This window comes from Scomber scombrus, chromosome 9 (genome assembly GCF_963691925.1).
Source record: "Scomber scombrus chromosome 9, fScoSco1.1, whole genome shotgun sequence".
NCBI lineage: Eukaryota > Metazoa > Chordata > Actinopteri > Scombriformes > Scombridae > Scomber > Scomber scombrus.
Window position 1 is genome coordinate 7,873,664 of NC_084978.1, and position 23,071 is coordinate 7,896,734.

Below are 23,071 nucleotides of genomic sequence, written 5' to 3' on the forward strand. Positions count from 1 at the left end.
TTAAACAGAAACATGTATATGAATATATTCAAAAAGATCTTTGTATTGTCATGAAAATACATCTCTGCAGTATGCATGTGACATATTCATGGAAACCCAAGCTTAATAGATGCCGATAAACAGAAAAAAAGGAAAACAACAGATGCAGTATAATGAACACCAAAAGCAAAGGGTCACCTATAATTCCCACATCGACCAGTTGGGCTTTCAACATGTTTAAAGGTTGACTCTAACACTGGTGTTTCTAATAGATTTTTTCATCCCTTTGTAGTAAATGTTGATTACTGTGAATGTGCTTTGAATACATCAAGTCTATTTCTATTAAGGTCCACACGGAGCAGTCTTTTGAGATGAAACAAAACGCTGGCTACAACAGTGGAATGATATTTACGCAACAACAGTTTAATCAACAAAGCTGATTACAAATGCATTGTGCAATGTGATAGAAGGTCTGCTTCGAAATGGCAGCCAAGGGACTGAGGATGTCTCTTCATTTTCAAATTGTAAGATGTCAAATAAAGGAAATGGACTGCTAAAAGGACATTTGAGTTTTTTTCTCAGACTTGGAAACCAGAATAAAGATTGTTTTTCAGTTTAAGGAGAAAAGAGATCGGGGAAAACGTTATTCAGAGATCACGTCCATGAAATAATGGATATGGTTGAGGACTTTGCATTCATCAGTGACCCTGTGGAGCTGTGTTCTTAAAGGAACAAAAACATTCTGCACATTCTGCGTCATGTTCTTTCCAGATACAGATTCAGCTGCCTACACAGATAATACAATAGAAGTCTACACTGTAATGTTTCTGGTCTATATCAGCAAGCAGAACACATTTGAGATTGATTCACAGGTAAAAAATCAAGTAAAACTTTTTCTATACTCTTATAATATCCAATGTCTATGTTTAATATGGTCAAAGCTTCAGAAATTGAGGTGAAGGTATGAAAAATGTCTCTACTTCCTTCCCTTGATGGCATCAGATTGTTTCCGCATGTCCACAAACTTCTGTGTGTTTTGTAGTCTTTGTTGCTGAGGTTGTTCCATGGGTTGCTCTCCAACAAAAAATATGTGGCGCCCTAACAAAAGATGATGTTTTAACATCAAATTGTTTGCATGACTCTTCATAAATCTACAGTAGATAACCATGTAAACACAAGGCTTGTGTAAATTCAACAATATGACCTATTCACATCTTTAACTTCTGATATTTATGACACAGGTATCTTGATATCTATGACAATACATTGCTTCAACCATAAATGAAGCAGACTGCTGTTTATTGTGTGTGAGTAAGATATTCAATCATATTGTAACACAGAAGATATGTTCATGTTTACGAGTCCTTTTTTTGTGCCAAAACAGTCTTAACACAAACTGCTGTGCCCCTAAATGTGTTTAATAAGTCAATGTTATGCTTGAATTAATCAAAATAAATAAACCACCAAAAACATTAAAAGAAAACCCATTTGTATCGTACCAGTTTAACATCAGTCCCCCCAATAATTATTGTGAAGAAAATCTGGCCGATGGTTGAACCTAATTGCTGACCCCTGAGGTCATGTACACAGACCTCTTTTTGGAGCCACTTGAACCCTGCTGGCCATTAGAGATAATACAGGATTAAGTCACTTCCACATTGGATTCAGTTTTCAGACCCAGAGCTACCCTTTTGGTCCACTCCCATATTTCAGATTGTATTTGGGGTTGAACGTGTGTAGATGCATTTGAGATGTTTCCATTTTGAATGAATAGTGAGAAAAAGAAGTGAAATCCTACTACTAATGTTTGTTTACATAGCCTCAAGAGCTGCTAGTAGTCGCCCAAGGGGAAGCTTCCTGGAGCTGACCAATCAGAACGGAGTGGGCTCATCGAGAGGGGGTCCTTAAAGAGATAGGAGCTAAAATTGCCTGTTTCAGACAGAGGTTGAAATGAGGGGCTGCATAAGACAAACAAGCACATTTGAATTGTAAAATCATGACTTGAAAATGTGCATATGTCCCCTTTAAGATAATTACCGAGGTAAATGCTTCACACATAGAATCTCAAAGAGAGAAGTTCTCTGTGTATAAAGTCCACGGCTATGATGTGATACAACAGGATGAGGAATGATAGTCCATTGATTGAGTTATTCCCTGTGGAGAAGGCTGATGGAAAGTAATTGAAAATATTGACATGACTGCTATACCAGAACATAACATACTGCCTCAAATAGTTGTGAAGGAAATCATCTGCCAATTCAATCTCATTGCTTCTTGGAGTTGACAATTGCTTTCCTGGAGAGTCCAATTAGTTAAGTTATAAAGTGCAGGCTATTAGGGTTGGAGTGTGTTTTTAATAGCTGCTTAATTACAGCAATGACAGAGAACATTTCATAGATAGGTGGATATAAATATAACATAAAAATAAAAACAAGCACTAAAGCTGTCTTTAGTTTCCATGTACCAACCATCTGGACAGACACAGACTTTTGATCATCTTCCCCCGTGTAGCACATCATGCAAAACCTGCTGGGCTTTATTTTTAGAGATACAAAGTTTTGTTCATTTTTTATGTGCATTTTTGTCACACATTTGTACATATTTCCATGTATGGCTTGGATTCTCAGTGAACACAGTATGGATGTTACATTTCAAACTGCTGTCACAGGAGTTCGAGAGCCAAAGAGTTTGAGCTGAGAGAAATTTATTTGAACTTTACCGTGAGGAGAAAATTCATAAAACTTGATGGGTATGGCCAAACCAAACGTGACAGTTTGACTTCCTCTGACTTGTTTTGGTTTGAACGTTTGGGACTTTGTAATTTAGTACAGATGGCAAATGAAGGCAATAATTATGTCAACAATTAGGCCATGCTTCCCTTTTTATCTTTACACAAATCAAGTCTGACAAATCAATGGCCAGCTAATTTTAAAGCTATCAAAATTAAATACCTTTGATTTAATGTCCCTGGCAAAAATCATTCAAAATAATGTAAAGTGATTGCAGTCCTAATACTACTTTAATTTAATTTGCACACCTGCTACAGTTGCTGGAAGCAGGTAAACAGAAAGTTTTTTAACCTGCAAAAAGCACTACAACAGATACTCATGGGACACGTGGCTTTGCTCCATGCTACTACTATTTGTGAAGTATTACATGTAAATAAGCTACAGCAAATACACTTAGAAGAAATTTCATCCAAACCCAAAAATCCATGTATACTCACCTTTTATTTGTACTGTATATACATATTGTGTTTGGTAACATGAATTTGGCAAATTTTATGTTGACATTTCTCTAGTGTCTTCAGTACTCAAACCCTGGATTATTCAGTGGCATGTTACCATAATCATAATCGATGCATTACAGACTCTGCAAAAACAGCTACAGTCAACATACATGAAAGGCATTTTGTAATTTAGGAGAGATCTGTATACAGTATGCACCTCCACCTGCTAAAACCACACAAAATGTAGCTTTTACACTCTCTGTAATGTTTAAGGACCAATCTTGGAGCTGTCATGAGGAGAAAATAAACTATATACTACACACAGTTATTTTTCATTACGGAGTTGGATTAATTCGTATTTAGTTTGCACAAACAACCAAATCAAGTGCACTTGATATTATTTTTCTTCCTGGGCCAGTGAGGTAAGGTTATATGAGCACAGTCTGTCTTAATCCTTAATCCATTTAATTACTAATGTAATGCATTTTCATCACTTTCTAGTTGTTTGAAATTGAGTTTTTTTTAAATCATATTATATTAAGTGCATTAGTTATTGTATTTTTTATCCTTTTTAAGCTTCACTGTCTCTTCTGTTTTCTCTTGTGTGAAGAATTGCAGTTAAACAGCATCATGACTAAAGGTTTTGCTCATTTTCTTTCCTCATGTTTTCTTATATCACTGTAGATACTCAACAAGACTTTTGCTATTATTAGTTTTGTCAAGGTCTTTCAGTAGCTGCTGTCAGTGTCTGTTGGTTTGTCTCATGACTCGACGGGCTTATGTTTGCCAGCATGTGGGCTCTAATAGATAACACTTCATATGACTTTAATGAATGAGACAATTGGTGAAGCTACATTTTTACACCTCTGATGAAAAATGTGATTGTTGAGAGTGAATGAGCCTGAGAGGTTCACTTAAATAGTCAATTAACAGCATAAAGAGATGGAAAAAAACAAAACAAAAGCTAATTTCCTAATCACACAATAATTGTCCATTCGATCACATTTGTTTTTTGATTTTGCTCACAAAGCTAAATGTGCACCCTGCTATATGCCAGTCTTGAACAACCACATCCAGAATTATAAGTGTTTAAGAATTTGCCTATATGGATGGTTGCCTTTTTATAAACTTCTTGGTGCTTCTTTTTGTCTGTCAGTGAGAGGCTTCACTAAGAGAGCATTGTGCATTTACCTCCTGACCCCATCTCCTCCACAAATACATCCCAATCAACTAGTAGGAATCACCCAGACATGATGCCTCACTGACTTCTCACCAGCAAATACAGGCTACTGTATTTGATCATGCATAAACTGTTGCTCTGTGGAGTGTTTTTAACCTGCCCCGTTTCTTTTAATACATAAGAAATACTGACCTTTTATAAATGTCAACTATGTTACTATTATTATCTTCTTGCTGCCCTAAATTTGAATGTTGGAAGAGTCTTTTTAAGAAAAAAACCCTGATGCACAGGAAGCTATGTAAAGTGATTTGTACTTAAATCACATAGAGACAAAAGCATGAAGCATTAATTGCCACTGTAGCTTAAAAGACAAACAAAGGGAAGGAGAAAAATTCATATCAATGCCTTTCCAGTGACACTTATGTTATCTTGAAGAGTAGTATAAAAGTTATATTTATGAGCAACAATTAAGCAAAAAATATCCTGAAATTTGCAGTTTACAGTTTATTTGCAGCAAAATACTTACGGCATACATTGGACTTGGTTCCAGTGTTATGACTGGGCATTCCAAAATACTTGTCAAAAAGATGGGGCCATCCGTTGTTATCTCCTGGAAAAAGAAAATAAGACAGACAAAAACACAGTTTACAACCCATTTATCCTTCAAACCTAACATGTTTTATATAGAGGTAGTTCAAATGTTCCATTCTGTCAGACAACAATAGATAGTTCCTCTCATTCTTGCACACATGCAGAACTACTAGCAGTTGTGGGTGACATTATTGATTAATTATTGATTGATTAACTAAATACATACATAAATAAAACAACTTATGGTTCTCTCTCTCTCTCTCTCTCTCTCTCTAGTTCCTCCAGTTGATACTGAGCTGCACAAAGGCTTGTTTTAGAAAAAGGTTAAAATTATGAAACAAACGAAGAAAAGGGAAGACGTCATCGAAAAAATGAGATAACTGAAGCAATTCTCCTTGGTGAGCGGAGATCAGGGCCAGCCAGGTGTTTTGCACCGCAACCTTAAATGCTCTAATACTTTTTCCCCCTTTTTTTTAAACACACAAAAATTCACATATTTTAACCATCACTATGCCCAGTCAATAGTTATTCTATCATAAATTGTAGGTAAAAGCATGTTGCATGAAATATTCAGGAAACTCACTGTTTGGCAGCACTTCTTTGTGTATTTTGTATGTGTATAATGTGGTGCATTGCACAGCATGTGAGTTGTGGCTAATCAGCCATTAAGAGGATTTCCAATACTGCTATTAGATGCACAGACTTAGAGACAACACTAAGTTAATTACACAATACAAAATTACACTGCCGGCTTACATACTAGATATATTAACATGCAATATTAAGTGTCTGTCCTTAGACATTATACATTAGAGTCCATGTTTGGTTTTATTCTTTCGTTTTTTACAGTCTGATGTTTTTTTTTGTTTTGTTTGTTTTTTAAATCTAACAGCAGGGGTCCAGCTGTGTGCTACATTGGTGTGTGTGTGTGTGTGTGTGTGTGTGTGTGTGTGTGTGTGCGTGCGTGCGTACGTGCGTGCGTGTATTTGTTTGCATTTGAGTAATATGTGTGTAGACACAGAGAGAGGGGTGGATGAAAAGAGGGGTATGTGTATTCAATCTCATATCCAGCTATAATAATAATAAGTCATTTTAATGTCTTGGCAACCTGTTGTTGATTCTTTATCTTTTTCAGGACATCTGTCTCTTAAAGGGGGTTTGAGAGCCCAGTGTTTGGTCTGGCCAGCATCACTCCCATCACTCCCACTGTGAGACTGTGAGAGATAAAAGGGCTCATCCGAAACTCTGGAAAAAACACTAAACTTTTCTCTTTGTGGAATTAAAAAAAAGGTTTTGTCCTGTGGAATTCAAAATCAAACAAAGCTGTCCTCCCTATACCGCCACATCTGAGGAACCAGATAGATCATGAAAATGAGACCAATGAGGAATTTAAAAATGATGGTGGTGCATGAAACATAGCATTCACACACGAGGAAAGAACACAGATTTATCCTGCTGTTTTTTTTTTTATTTACTGTTGCATGAGTTGGATGAAATTGATCCTCAGTTGATCCTCTACAGTTTGCTTATAAGCCTCATAGAGGAACTGAGGATGCCACTCTCACCATGGTTAACATAGTCTCCAAATATTTGCAAAACAAACATAAGTATTGGACTTATGTTTGGATTTTATTTGTTGATTTTACTGCAGCCTTTAACACAATGCAAGTCTATATACTCCTGCAAAGACTTACTGACTTAGGGGTGGATGGGGGTTTGGCGCACTGGATCAAGCACTTCCTAACTGACCGCCCACAGCGAGTCTGCGTCAAGGACATGGCCTCGAATGAAATAGTGCTTAATACAGGGGCTCCTCAAGGATGTGCAGATGATATGGCACTAGTGGGACAGTTCCACAAGAATGACAGCGTATCTGATTATGTTGAATATGTTTTTGAGCTACAAACAGTGGTGTAAGACTAGCTTACTTTTAATCAATGCAGGTAAAACAAAGGAGCTAATTCTTAATCAAACAGGTTCTCCAACACCACTGATACTAAGCAGTCAAACTGTGGAGATTGTTAACTGTTTTAGGTAATTGGGTACACACATTGATGATAAGCTGAACTTCACTGAAAATGTTGATGCTAGATGCAAAAAAGCCAACCATTTTTTTTTTTTTTTAAATTAGGATACTAAAGGACTTTGGAGTCAGCTGTAATATTCTTGAAAGGACAAATGTCAGCATGATAGAGAGCGTCCTTAGTTACAACATCTCTGTCTGGTATGGTCACCTGACTTTATTTAACAAGAACAAGTTGTCCAGAATTGTCAAAATGGCAGGGAACATTATAGGAAGACCTCAAAAAACACTAGAAAACCTACACAGCACTGCAGTACACAGAAAAACTATGAAAATATTTGATGATGACACCCACCCCCTCCATTCTGAGTGCAAGTTGCTTCCCCCAGGGTGGCGCTATAAAGTACATATGGCAAGGAAAAAAAATCGCATGCATATGTGTGGGGGCTGGGAGGAATGAGGTACATGTGATGTGCTGGGTCCATCTCGCGGACATATGTCTATGTGTAATGGAATGAATGTGTTTATTTTATGTACTCTGTGTTTTATATACTATTCTTACCAGTGACACCAAAGACAATTTTCATGCAGGACATGACAATAAAGTATTTTCTATTTTCTAAATTAATGATTGAAAAGGAGAAATCCATAGGAGGAATATTAAACTTAAACTAAATGTCTGTCTCTGAAGCAAATCATGTTTTCATAGTTATTTATTTCTGCGTATTGACCATGAAACAATCAGAAAAGAATGTTTCATTTTATCTCATACACCGGTTTTGTTCTCATGACCGCTAGTCACTCTATACTCTCTAGCTCATTGACCACCATGCCTCTCTCTCTCTCCCTCTGTCACTCGTGCTCTCAGCTCAGTCGCACTATCTATCTCTATTTTTCATAATGAGTCAGGAAGCCAATAACAATACCTCACTTTACTTTTAAAGTTAACAAATGAAGAGAAATATTGTTCTCTTGTCCTAAATCGATACCACTGCACCTCTGCGTTTTATGAATGAAGCTGTGTATACAAGTTGAAGCACCTCCCACTACCACCCCCCCCCCCCCCCCCCCCCCCCCCCGAGTAAAAAAACAAAACCCTGGAAATGTGTGGATGGGGAAAATGCAGGCAGAGGAAATAATGTTCTTAGTCCCTGGGGAAAGTTCCTGCAGTCTAAACGTGCCTTAAATAAAATAACCGCCCTTGAACAGCATCCTTGAGAAAAGAAGGTTGTTTACGCCAATAACTTAATTCTTAAAAAAAACTTCACAGTGGCACTGACAATAACCACACCATGAATCAGACTGTCCTGTGTGGCCTGAAGGAAGGGCTATCTGTTTTTTTTAAATTAACATGACAAATTCTGTATTTGAAATGTACAATAATTATTTATAAACCTCACTACACATCACTATTTGAGCCTGAAAACATGAACATGAACTAGAATAATGCTCATAGTGAAATACAAAGAAACTGCCCCATGAAAAGACTCCCCTGCAGCACAATCAGGCAGTATTGATTTAAAGGTACAGTCCTTGGACAAAGCTCTATCCCTCTATAGGCAGAGACAACATGACCATGGAACAATAACACAATTGGGAATTGGCTGGATTTAAATTCACGTGAAGTTCACATGGTTAAAAAACCTGCCGGTTTACAATGGAGTGTAGTTGAAATGCGGATCTAGTGGACTCCTCCATTATGTGACCTTGGTGTACAAAGTGCTCTCTACACCATTAAGGACAGGGCTTTTAAAATCAATGTTTTTCTTATTGAATTTTGTCTGTATTAGAATTCAACATGTTGTCATTTGAAATACAGTTCTTGGAAGTCTGGGAACCCTTTAGAATTTGCTCTGTTTCTGCATAAATATGCAACTTTTTACACATGTACACATGTATTAAAACTAGATAAAGGGAACCCAATTAAACAAACAAGATGAAAACATTCAACTCATTTATTTATTTGTGTGAAGCAAAAGTATGTGAACCCTTACTTTCAATAACTGGTGCGACCCCCTTTCGCAGCAGTAACTTCAACCAAATGTTTCTGGTAACTGTTTATTAGCTCTGCACATCGGCTTGGAGGAATGTTAGCCCATTTCTCCTTACAGACCAGTCTCAACTCAGGAATGTTGATGGGCTTCTTGGCATGAACCACCTACTTCAGGACTTTGATTCAGCTTTTTCAAAAGATTGACTTTCTTCCGCTCTAACCATCTTTTGGTAGGGCCACTTGTGTGTTTATGGTCATTGTCTTATTTCATGACCCACTGTCTATTGAGCTTAAGTTCACAGATGGATAACATGACATATTCCTGTAGAATTAGCTTGTAAAGACTCAGAATTAATTAAGTATGAGCATCTATTCTGCTAAAGTCCTCAGACATCTCCTTTGCTTGAGTCATGACACACTTCCACAAACCTGTGTTGTAAAGCTCAGACACTGATAGTGAAGGCCCAGATTTATCTTCTGCAAATAAGGCCGTGCTTCCCAGATTCATATCTGACTGTCACTCCATTGATTGAAACACTTGACTCCATTTCCCGTTTCAAATTAACTAATAATCCTAGAGGTTCACATACTTTTGTTGCCTCACACTGGATCATTTCCCCTAATAACTAAATGAGCAAGTGCAAGGTTTTGGTCTCATTTGTTTAATTGGTGTCTCTTTATCTAGTTTTAGGACTCGCACTGATCACATTTTAGGTCATTTGTTTGCAGAAACTTCTAAAGGGTTCACAAACTTCCAAGTAGCACTTTATGTACTAATTATATCCAGCTTATGGATGAGTGAAACCTCCATAACACATTTTTTTTTTTTTTTTAATTTTCTTATTTTGCATGAGGGTTTTGTGGTTTTAGTGAAGTGGAGCACAAACTGGATAATGCAGAACAATATTTGAATATGAAACATGAAGCAGTAGGAACCCCATTTACCCTCTGAAACTTTCCAAGTGCTCCGGTTTGATTTCAGCATGAATTTAGTAGCTCTTGAATGTATAAACAAGACTTGGGGCCACGCTACTGGCTCTGTGTATTAAGGGTTGAGGTCAGTATGCTAACAAGATCGCTATGACAATCCTAAAATGCTGATGTTTACTATGTTCACCCTCTTAGTTTAGCATGCTAACATTTGCTACTTAGCACAAAGTGAATGCCATTAGTTTTGCAAATATTTGTTCATGAAGCAGTATTGGAAGCATTAAAATTGTGACCTGCTGTAATGCTAGATGTGAAAGTTAAGCGATCAGCAAAGTAATTAGATATTTATTTTGTAGGGGCATGAACAAAAAAACAGAGATAGCAGGCTTCTCATTTTTGCCGACCACTCGTTTGTGGCATATTAGATCAGCTGTAACTAATCAATTGTGTAACGTCTAAATTAAGTGGTTTGTCTGTTAAGTTATTTTAGACGATTATAAGTTAGACGTCACATTAATCTGTACCACCAATGCATGACACAGAGTGGATTACAGTCTCACAGAGTGGTGACTCTTCTCTAAAGAGACTAACTGATCACATCCCAGTGCAACTTTATTTATCTTCACTTATATCAGCATTATAATCTGATCACTTTAATATTTCTGAATCATTAGTCAGTATTTGGAGTAAGTGGCTGGTGAAGCACAAAGGGCTATAGTTGTTGATATAATGTGACAGAAACAAATAATTAACATCTTATTATATAATGCTGCCCATCTAATTTTCAGGTTTTACATAAAGGTCGTAACCGTTAATTAGGCTGTCACTAAAAATGGTTGTGTTTCTGTCAACAAAAGATGATTAGGTATTTTACACTTTGGTTAATTGCAAATTCTGAAAGGTAAACCTAAAAGATTTAATAAGTGTATTTAATGCTGTATATGTAGGTCTCATTTGATTCTGTTTTTGTAGATTCTACATGCAGGAAGTCAGGCAAAAAACAGAGGGATGGCAACAAATATAGGCCATAAGTTGACAAGCTGTCACTGACCTGAATTCTATGAATGGCTCTACACCCAACCAACAGAGACTGTGCTGGTTTTGAACTAAACAGGGCCAGGCTTGATGGTACACATGATGTACAACATTAAGTTATGTTGGAGTTTGTGTCCAATTAGTTATTAACACCATAGACTGGATATCAACAATATTGCTTAGAGCTTGCAGGTTCACTTTCAAACTGAAACACAAAAAACAGGAACATCTTTCTTCTGTCAGTGAATATTTATCATGGGCAATATGGGAACTTAGTATTCCCATATTCCATATACAAGTGTGTTGTTTTACAGTTCAGTGGTGGTTACTGTGCCGTATGAAGCACTGTGTACAGTATATTTCTTTGAATTCATGGTGTTTAATTGTACACATCTAAAACTTTTTGCAGAGATTCTAACTGTATATTCTTAAAACATCATTTGTCAGCCACAATCAATCAATCAATCAATCAATCAATCAATCAATATTTATATAGCTCCAAATCACAACAAAAGCTATTTCAAGGTACTTTTCACATAAAGCAGGTCTAGACTGTACTCGGCAAGGAAAAACTCCCCTTAACCTCAGGCAGAACCAGGCTCTAGGTGGGCAGCCATCTGCCTTGACCAGTTGGGGTTGAGGGAGAGAGAGAGAAAGGGAAAAGGAGGGAAAGAGAAGAGGGAGAAAGGCAGAAGAGGGAGAGAGGAGAGAGTGGCACAGTGACAAACAATCAATCACCACTGAAAATAATAATGACTGCAGTCAGGAGCTCCAGACACCCATGGGGTCCCAACGTTGACACCCACAGGCCCCATAACTGTGTGTATAGTATGTTCCTTGAGTTGATATTACTACACTGAAGTAGAATTACCATGGAACTTCATGTGAATTAGAGATCCAGTCTTCACATCTGTGCAATGCGCACAGAATACAAAATACACAAAGTCTGTTTCAGTGAAATATAATTACTTACTAATTGGAGTGTAGTCCTTCCTCAAATAGGTCTCTATCTTGAGTGGCTGCATGAGCCTCTTGAATTTGCAGCCAAAATGCTCTTGAAACTTTTAATTTTTGCGCTACAGCTCCATTAACAAAAACAGACCCCAAATTAGCGAGATGCTGATTAACAGTGGACTCATTTTATCTGATGCCATTTTGCGATTATTTCCAGGGTAATTTCTATTTGCTGCAGATTGGACAAGACAAATTGAACCCAAGGATGACTTCTGTGATTATTGCAAATGACAGCAGGTCTCAGTGTCACATTTACCCATTCTGACTAGAGTTAAAGTAGGCTAAATAGCATACAGTAGTATTGCAAATGTGATAAGTGGGTCTCCATATTGTGTCTATCAGGTATTCTAGAAGCATACAAGGATGTACACCACAAGCTTCAGGCAAAAAGTGTAATAACAGGTAGTGGTAGTAAAAAGATAGGAATCAACCAATAAAAGGGGAGAAAGAGAAGACCACTGCTGATCAAAACAAACAAAAAAAGGCTTTTTAAATGTTTTATAAGGTACAAATCACACAAGTCCAGTTTGCTGGGACTTTAGGAACCACAGGTGTTTTGGTGAGAATTGTTGAATGTAAATAAAGCAGTTTTTTTGTAATAAAAACTCCACGGGGTACCTTTAAAACATGCACATGCATAAAATGCCAGGCTAAGAAATTGGATGCCCATGAAAAGACAAGAGATCTGCTATGTTTAGCGACTGTATATGTTATGCATCCTAGTTCACTGTGTAATTATTAGCAGTGCAGTGGTAGCCATTTGTTTATAATGAAAACTCTGCAGGGTACCTTTAAGAATGCATATGCATAAAATGTTGGTTTGGGAATTTGGATCCTTATGAAAAAACAAGACATCTGCTATATTTAGTGACTGAACATTGGTTAAACTCTAGTTCGCTTTTTAAAAACTATCTTAATGATTTGTCTTTGATTCATAGTCATCCGTGATCAAGAGCAGCTAGACTTGTAAATTCTTGAATGAAGAAGAATCTACAAGTTTATGCTTTTGGACAAATTTTAGAGATTTAGTTACTTCAAAGATTAAGTCTTTTCATGTCTTGTTTTCATAATTCTATCCAGCCTTTGTATGCATAGGATTAGTCCAATTCGTGAAACTGTTGTGAAACATACCAAAAATGTGTAGCAGCACTAACAATTTGTTGAAGTTAGTGATCAAAGCCACTGAAGTAAGAGTGGTGGGGCAGTGAAACCTTGCCCACCCTCTGTCATTTAGATTTATGTTTAGCATTTCACTGTTCGGTTGGTAGCAGTACTTCAAAGGTGGTGGGAAGTCTCTCACACATTCGCTGCTATTTGGGTGTGAAATGCAATTTTTTTTTTTAAGTGCTGCTGTGATTCCATCAGCTGTGACAAAAGCAGCTATGATAAAAAAGATAGTGCTCCTGGAACTAATTGATAAGCTTCCCATCAATGTGAATGTGTTCCGTGACATATAGGACACACAAGTTTCAAACACTGAGCAAAGTGAGATATACCCCGGGAACTCTTTATCACAGAGAGCAACAATTAAAAACATGAAAACCTAATTTTCAGATACAGGTCTCAGCCAGTATATTATCTGTCCAAAAGCCCAACATTATAACATTTGGAGATAATGCCTTGCTGGGACTGCACTGTTAAATAGTGAATGGACTGCAGTTGTATAGCGCCTCTCTAGTCTTCGGACCACTCAAAGCGCTTGTACACTCATACACTGATGGCAGGCTGCCATGCAAGGTGCCTGCTCATCAAGAGAAGCCAATCATTAACACACACACTCACACACCGATGGTACAGCCTTTGGGAGCAATTTGAGGTTCAGTATCTTGACTTCGATATATGGACTGGAGGAGCCGGGAATTGAACTGCCAATCTTCTGACTGGTGGAAGATCTGCTCTACCTCCAGTGCCATAGTCACCTGTGGTAGGGCACAGCATCTTTAATTTCTTGGATGAAACAACCCTTCTTTAATCTCAAATCAAGTAGGTGATATGAATAATAAGGAGAGTGCCTCATCCCTGGACCCTGAACTGGCCTCTTTGCCAAGTAGGTGTCTGATGGCCGGATACTAACAAAAAGCAAAACAATGCAACAACATGGAGATTGAAGAGACCTCCTGAGAGACCATTTCTGACCAATATTATGGCCTTTCCGCAAATAGATGTCATATTAATGAAAGTGAGGCCTCAGATGGTTTAAACTGTTGTCCTATGCATGGCATGACCTGGAACATTTCAGAAGTGGAGCAATCTGCTCTGGCAGCACCTCAGAGAATAGAGCCACCCCTCTACCAGGAGAGGAAGCCTAGGACCGATAAATTCATGGCACCATTGGTGTCATATAAAAGTCTTTCCAAGACAAATCTCTCATTATCCATGGTGACAAATATCCTCTGACAGGTTGACTGGCCTTGTGCCATTAGTTATAATGTAATTATGATGTATTGATGTGATATACAATCGGGAGTCTGCACAGGGTGCTATGTTTTGACTATTGAACGGATGCTCTGTGCTGTTCCTGTGTCGGACTTTCTGCTTTATCTGCTCTGTACAGCTTGACGCAGCTTCCATCAAAACAAAACTTGGCTCGTACATATGTTTAGCAGAGCGGAGCGGAGAGCCACCTCTGGGATGCTTCTGAAATGCACTGCAGCACATCTGGTGGGATCACAAGCTTTAACTAAAGTGACAGCAACCAGCTCCGATGGCCGCGTTGCAATGCAACGCAATGCAGACATGTCTTGTGGAATCAAGCAGTTACAGACTGGTGACAGATTACACACAGTGTGACCATTTCGTCTGAGGTTCATGGGCCAACTGAAGGGGATATTCTATAGGGACCCGGCAGAAGCACACACTTTTGTTTGTATTATTTGAGTTTAATTTATTTATTTGAATTTGTCAAGCATTAGGACTTTTTAAATGTATTTTTAAATTGAGGTTAATGTGATTTCTTGTTGAGTGTGTTGTGATTTAAATGAAGAAAAACATTTGCACCTTTATTCCTGTTTACAGTCATTTACATAATGTGTTAAGACACTATCAATATGTATGGTAACTGTCAAAAATGGTGATGCTTCATATGTGTTATTGCGGCATCAAAAGGTGGGGTGAAAAAGTTTGGGTACACCTACATGATGTTATTATCAATGCTGATGAAGTTAGGTGCAGTGCCACGAGTGTCACCATTCTCAGACATTTTATAGACTGAACAAGTAATCAGTTAATCAATAAAAAATAATTTTTGGTTGCAGCCCTAGTCTTATTTTGGACAACCTACAACTTATAGGCTACATTTTTCCACTTCTAAATCTTCAGGGGAATGATATGAAAAGCACACAACTTTAAATAGATGCATGTAACTTGCATGTAAGAATTTCTTCAAAAGTAGTCAATACTCTGTCTGTTCAAACCTCCAAGCAACGTTACTATAATTGTTTATACTTCCCTGCATAATTAAACAGTTCTGAATGAGCACAGTGGCCCTGAGGTTATGAATATCTGGCTTGAGATTAGGTTCATGAGTGCATTTCCCAGTTGTGCTGCAGCTTAGCACTCGACATTATAAAGCTGCTGCAGAAAATTGATGCTCCACCATATCACTAGCTTGTCTGGCAAGCTGAAAGACACTCTAATTAGAAAGCATATGTAGACAGCGTACAGCACTTGTAAGCAAGGCCTGCAGATTCACGAGCACAGTGCTACAAATACGTATATTTGCTATAAATAGAGATTATACATTTTTTAAAGGAGTGAGCATGTAATTTCTGATAAACTGTGACCTACGCTACGTTAGCTTCATTAACATGAAAGCCAAAGACTCAGGCTTGGTGATGTAATTTAACTCATCTCAATTCCCCTTTCCTCTCATGGGCTGATTTAAAAAAAACTCTCATGGTTAATTGGACTCAAGTATTTCCTGGTGATTGATGATGTCTTTGAAGCACCTCATCCTTTAATCATTAGTACATGTTGGATCATGTTATGACAGCTTTCTGGACCTAGTATGTATTTTCATATTGATTGGTTTTGTCATTAATGACTCTTCCTGTATGTCTGTGTCTTGACAATAAAGTTGCATTAAATTAAAAAAAAAGATAAATGGATAAATCCTCATGCTTAAATAGAGTAGTATGTTGAGAGCTGGTTGCATTATTACACTGGTGCTGGGTTTCACAGAGCCACACCTTGAAACAAATTTGTGACTTAGGATGAGGCGTTTGTTAGTTTGTTCTAAAAACATAAAACTTTTCAGATGCAATCTAATGCAGCACCACACCAAAGTAAAGTGACAACTGTATAGAAAGATTAAACAGTATCACCAAGGGTAAAAAATAAATGTCAAAAAGGTAGTACACAGAATATTTGTAGACATGTGTCACAAAAGATTTCAGTTTTGATTTTGGGAATGAAATGTTGAAATATTCATGCTATGCTTGCCAAGCGGCGAAATAATGATGAAAAAAAACAACGTGTTTTTGAGTGCCTCATGTTCAAATAGTAGTAAATAGTAACTCACCTTACTTTCGGGGTGATTCTTTTTTATTCTATTTTACCAAGAAAGCTGTATATCTGAACTATACGTTTGTTAGGTGTTGCTCTACCAACTGAAAGCAGCATTGGGCAGGAGCCAGGGGATGTATGATTTATGACTGGTCAAGTGAGTTGTTAAACTTTTATAAAAGACATCAGTCTTTGATTTGTGTTTTGTCTCTGTTATCCTAGTTCTGTCAGACGTCTGGAAAATAAAATTAGGATTCAGTGTCCATGAGGATTTTCAGTCATCCAGGTCATGTTAAGAGCTAAATCCATACAGAGTGGACTGCTAGAGGGTTTCCATTTAATCCTTGATAAGTTGTTGTCACATATCGGCTCACCTGTGTGTCATTAAAGGTCTCATGAGATGGAACCTTTTTTTGTACCTTAATGCGACATGTGTCCTGTTGTAACAAGACAGAGAATAATCAATCTTAAAGTGTAAACCAGTGTTTATGTGGAAAAGAAAGACAGTTTGATTTGATAGGACAAACAGAGAGGGGGGATGACAATGATGGATGGACTTATTTAAACCCACTAGAGCAGCATGATGTCTCACCAGTTTTGCCCTGTTTACAGCACATGCACACAAAACTTTTCAGATATACATAACACAATCGGAGTGCAAACTATCATGGACCACATTAACGTACTAAGTTAAATTATCAAAATGACGCAGCAGACAATAGGCTTGTTTTTTTGTGGTGGTTACGAGAGACGATGGAAGCCCGGCTACTGAAATATGTCTCACAACAATCAGTATCTCCTTTCTTGAATCTCACCATATACTGGACAACAAGCTGAGGGTTATAAGAACCCTTTACCATGTCCCCTGAGGATGTATGCAGAGCAAATCATCAAACCACTGCATGGTTGAGCAGAGGTGTGTGGGGGTGTGGGAGTGTTTCTTTGTGCTCTAGAATGTAACTGCTGTGAAACAATCAGAAAATAACGATCTATTGATCTTGACACTACTTTCTCGTTACCACCCCATCCCTCCTTTCACTCACTATCTAGCTCACCCGACCCACATTTGCTCTCACTCTCGCTTGAACTCTCAGCTTTCCCTTCCTCTCTTTTTCTCCCAGCTTTTAAAATGAGTTAGCAAGTCAACATCAAAGTCTAATTTTATTTTTAACATTATCAAAAGAAGACAAATGTCCTCCCTTCTTCTTTGTCATGTCTTTGTGCTACCTCATGGCAGGGTTGTACAACTCTGATCAGTCTGATTGCTTGTTGTGATTATGGCAGCGTGATGTCAGGTTGTGTTTTTCAAAATGTTGACTCTGGATCAACTTTGTCCCTGCAGACCAGCACAGCGCTGCTGCAGCCAAAACCCCTGCAGCCTAAATGCTCTACCCCCATTCAAACAAATGGACTGGCATTTTCACCACCATGCCTGATTTGGTCTGAATGCAGGGAGTCCAAATTAAGCAAGAAAGGCACACATAAGAGAGAGACAGAGAAGATACTATAACACCATCATTACCCACATGTTCTGATACATAAACTCATCCACCCTAAATACCACGCATCCAACCCCCTAAAAATATACACTAATGTAACAAGAGCGCACACACCTAATCTTAAGGGAGACAGAACAACCACTGAAGTGCAACTGCATGGCTCTGAACTTTATATGCCACACTTTTGTATTTCTGCTCCTTTAAATTAGAAACCACACAGCCTCATTGCACATACTTCAACCGGCAGAAAAAATACTCATCTTCCTAGAAAGCGTCGCTATGGTTGTCCCTTATTACATAATGCATGAAGATGTTCAGCATCACTTTTACCATGAAGTTGCTAATTTCATTAGAGAAGGAAAAAGACAAACTATGGCCAAAGTTTTAATGTTTTTTTGTGTTATTTTTCAATCTGTTACTGAATTATAAACTTTCTGTTTCTGCCAGTCACGCATGATGAAGACCACATCCAAGGGGAGATTTACATTTTTACAATTAGTTATTGTTGACACTCCATCTAGTGAGAAATTATATTGAGTGTATATTATCTTCAGACAGCATTAGTGAGAGGGGCAGAAAACATTGGATGTGATTCCACGGTTTGATAAACCATGGAAGTGAAATTATCACAATTTCACTGAGTCACTTTGAACTTTGCCTTCAAAGACAGATTAATGTGTGACTCATTATATTATCGTGATGATGGACATAAGTTAAACTACACAAATAGACTGATGCTCAATCAGTTGAATAATTGAAAACTGAATGTGTCATTGCAGCTCAGAGATCAACAAACACAGTGATACAACATGAGGAGGAGGCAAACTCTGTGGGAAAACTGCCATGCAACCCACACATTATTTGAAGTCAAACTCAAAGAGTTAAAATGACACGCTTGCGGATACACAGAGAAAACTTGAAATAAAAAAACAATTTCACCTCTTACTGAAAACAATCTCCCTTTCAACCATCTGTTGGTGTGTTAAACAAAGTAGAATTAGGCTACATGCTCATCTGTGGACTGGAACACTTTGTTGTGAATATGATAAAAGAACACCCTCCAGATTTATCGAAAGAATACTGAAATGTGATTTGAAACAATAGGTGTGATCGACAGTGCTCCTGGCATCATCCTAAACAGACCTGCATTAGAATTACACAGGGAAGCAGTGGCTCTCAGTCTTCGATTCAGGTTCTCACAACCTGGCGCCCACACTGGTTTTTATTCAAGCTACTACGTGAGACGCCTAGTAAATATAATTAGGTAGCTGGTTGGACAGAACAGCAGCAGTACTGTGTGTCCCATTGGCTGATAGCTATGTATAACCACTTCTTATCATAATTGCACCTGGTTCACATTTCTAGGAAACTAAAAACAGCTGTCTCAAGTGATGAGTAAAGTAGTCAGGTTTAAATGAGCAGAGTTGTACCCTATATGCACAATGCTCGGTAGAAGACGACTTTCTGCCTGGGGCAAGTGGGAGCCTTTACATCTTTGATAACCCAAGACACTTCAAACTTTATCTCGGAAGAGGATTATTATATACAAACTACTATTTATGTGGCAGGGGAAAGCATTTATAAATGTTGCACTGGCACAAAGTAACCTGGGACATTGGAGTGTATCAATTCTCATAATAAAACAAAAACAAAAACAAAACAAAACACGTTATCCCCTTTGATGCAAATGCATTCCTTTGATTTTCATTTCAAAATGACGAATACTACACAACAGGCTTAAAATGATGCAAACTGTACGGAACCATGGAAACTAAAGGCACAGCAGACCTCAGTGTGACCTCACACTTCACTGAACCTGATCTTCTCTAGGAGGATTAGCCTGCTAAGACCAGTGTCACACTGGTGAACTGAGCCACTAGCATTAAGGTTTAGCTAAAAAACAGAATCAAATTCATTTTCAATCTGGAACAAATGAGCAGTAGGCGATTTGACTTAAATACCCCAGGTTTTACACTTAAGCCCTTTTCACACATGCAGCTTGATCCACAATGTTCCTGAAATTATATGTCAGTGTGAGTTATGTTTCCATTATAGAGCTGATATGCCACAAAATACTCTCTTAAAACCACCTGTCCCTATAATTGAGAAAAAGCTTTGAAACTCCTGGCACTCTAAAGTGGAGTGGAACATTTCACTCTGCACAGAACATTTTCCAAACTGTGTAGAAAAGTGAAAAGAAAAGACTCAAAGAAACTGTCAACTGTTGACCATCCAAACCGAAAATAAAATTATTAGTTGGAAATGGCACATTAAGAACAAAGTCTGGCCTCAGCTCACCTGCTCAGGACTGTTATGTCGTGTGTGAGCACATTCTCCGCTTCTCCACACACTGTTCTGTTGGCAGCTTAAGAGTCGGCTCTAATTGTTCTACGACATGTTGTTTGTTGAGTCACAACGTCTAACAATTGTCAAAACGATTTTGGACAATCAATTTGATATATCCACTTGCTCTTTCTGCTATAAAATGTAGTGCTTGTTCGAGTAACATTTTCCGTCAGGGCTAAAACAGTCGTTTTGATTAAGACTTCTGTGTGAAACTAAAGTTCACAGCAGGACAGACAGACTATATTTTCTGTCTTCCAGCCATCTGTGGCTGCTTATTTTTCTTTTGTTTTCACTACTCTCTGTTCATTGTAAAACTGCACAAAGTAATGTTGCTTTTCTGTCTTTTATTGACATAGTTTAGAACACAATCGTCTTGTTTGAATAGATTTCATTGGACAAAATTAGTCATTGAAACAAACTGACTGCAGTTTCTATGCTTACCTTCAGAGTGAGCACACACGTTGAAGCTGGTTTTCTGAAATGTGCAGCTTCTGACCTTGCAGAAAGGCCAACTAAAATAACTAAGATTAAGATGAATAAAAGAGCATACCTCTGCTCTGTTCAACAATGGCTGACAGACATACAAAAACTCAAATCATGAAAAGAAAACCCAAGAAGAAAGAAGTTAAGTGGCAACAGAAAGAGAGAGCAAACACTGGGATTCAGCACTAAAACACCACAGGAGTGTTGAATAAATACATTTCTAACAAACCTGTCAGGTTTGAGAGGCAAGATTTGGACTTGGTGTGGTAGATCTACAGGATGTTTCCATGGTTTTGGGATAGTTGCAAACATGCTGGCACAGTGCAAGTGTGTTTCAGACAGCACAGCAAGATAAAAGCTGTTGTTTATCTGTTGGAGGTGTGCTGTTTGCAGATAATGCACTGATAGCCTGTGGCTCTTCATCTAGCATCTCACTGTGGCTGGTTCAACTTGAACTTTTCCTCCCTGCAGTATTTAGAACTGATTAACTGACCAAAAAGCTCCAAATATAGTTTGTCAATGGAGCAGGAAATATTGGAATTTCATCTGTGGTAACTTAAAGCAGCTCCCATACAGCTTAAAGCGATCCAACAACAGTAAAATAAAGCAGATGTCTGAAAGTACAGACAGGACCATAGCAGATAAAATAATCCATTTAGACGCTACAAAGGTATTTAGAGTCAGAACACAGAGAGCCTTTAAAAACATAGCTCCGGTCTCCGGCAGCAGAGAGAAAGCTAAGTGTATGTTTGAGGGGGGGGGGGGGGGGGGGGGGGGGGGGGGGGGGATCATGGAAAAACCCTACCGCTGGAGCTGAGGATGACAGAAATAACAAATGCTGCTCTTGAGCAACACAACTAGCCTGTTGAAGCTGATTATAGGCATGCAGTGCAATTGGGAACATAATGGGCACTCAGCATATATAACAGATACTCCAAGGTGTGATTTTGGAGAATGTGTGAAAATGCCATCGTGTTCTTCTCAGTTTTTTTAAATGTATAAATAAGCTTGCTGGTTTGCTTATGATCGTTTTAGGGTCTGCTCTATCTGTGGGGATAGACTGTGTGCTTGTCATATAAACCCTATTTGTCTCAGTATTGACAGTTGGTGGAATGTGAAAGTATAGATACAGTTGTGCTTTTGGGATAAATAAATGCAACCAGCTTGATTTGACTTGACTATACGTGAGAGTGAAAGTGAGAGTGAGAGTGAGAGAGACAGAGAGAGAGAGAAGAGTGTGCAGTGCATGTTTGGATTTTGGCTTCAAGTTAGCGTTCAGACCAAAACATTAATTTAGACATCAATCAGCATACCTTGTCAGTCACACACCATCACAGTCATTCTCACAACAAGGTGGTCCCTTTAGATATGACACCCACCTACACTGATCATGCTACACCATTGCCTCCCTCCTTGCAGCTTGCCTCCACCACCCCTGCCTCCACCTTTTTGGTTCAGTGTCCAATCATGGCTCAAGGGTCAATCTGCATAAATCATGTCTTGCTTTCGGCCCACTCTGCATGGGGGCTTTTGCTTTTGTATCATCTTAGCATACTGCGGGCTAATCCAGAAAGCCTTTAGCACCAAGAGTGGAGCCTTTAACACCAAGCAAAACTAAATTTCCAATAAATGGTTTGATCTATAACAAGAGTGTTCCTGACTGAAATATAGTCTAAAAAAAACAAAAAAAAAACAGGTTGCCTATAATTCCTATATATTTCAAGATATTTAAACACAAATCCTGTATGGTTGTTTCATTACATTAAACGTCTAAAACTGTAAATACACTGTAATACACATTTCACTGTGAAAGGTCTTACTATTATAATGTAATGTAGCACTGTCCCAGCAGAACAAGATTAATAGCTACACCTAACATGACTTCACTATGTTTCAGTAAAACATTGGAGTAAAACATTTGATCATTTATCAGTCAGTATATTCTCGTTAGTGAAGATTGTCACTTGGTTATACAATAACATCTCATTTCATCAGAACATTAGGTCACACTGAGTTAAAACCATTATTTAGAGACTGACTGTAAAAGGTTCCCATTAAGTGCAATTTCAGACCTCACATTCCTATTAACATGGGGTAACGAGCATTTTATGAAAATCAAGGACCAAATTCAAAGGGTGTTTTTGTTTGCATCATTGACTTTTCATTGTTTTGCAATGTTTGAACATACACACACTTAATTAAACAATGAGAGAAGTGTCTTTAATTAGATTATTTTAGCCTTCGTGATGTGAATGCCACTCTTTGG

The 23,071-nt window shown here is 38.0% G+C and overlaps 1 protein-coding gene across 1 annotated transcript in view; it reads right to left on the reverse strand.

Moving 5' to 3' along the window:
* The window catches only part of rxfp1 (relaxin family peptide receptor 1), a 67,712-nt gene that overhangs the window by 20,662 nt on the left and 23,979 nt on the right, over positions 1-23,071 (reverse strand). Inside the window, exon 3 of the mRNA XM_062425636.1 lies at positions 4,915-4,998. Within this exon, the coding sequence (XP_062281620.1) occupies positions 4,915-4,998 (84 nt within the window). The remainder of the gene's footprint in view (positions 1-4,914; positions 4,999-23,071) is intronic.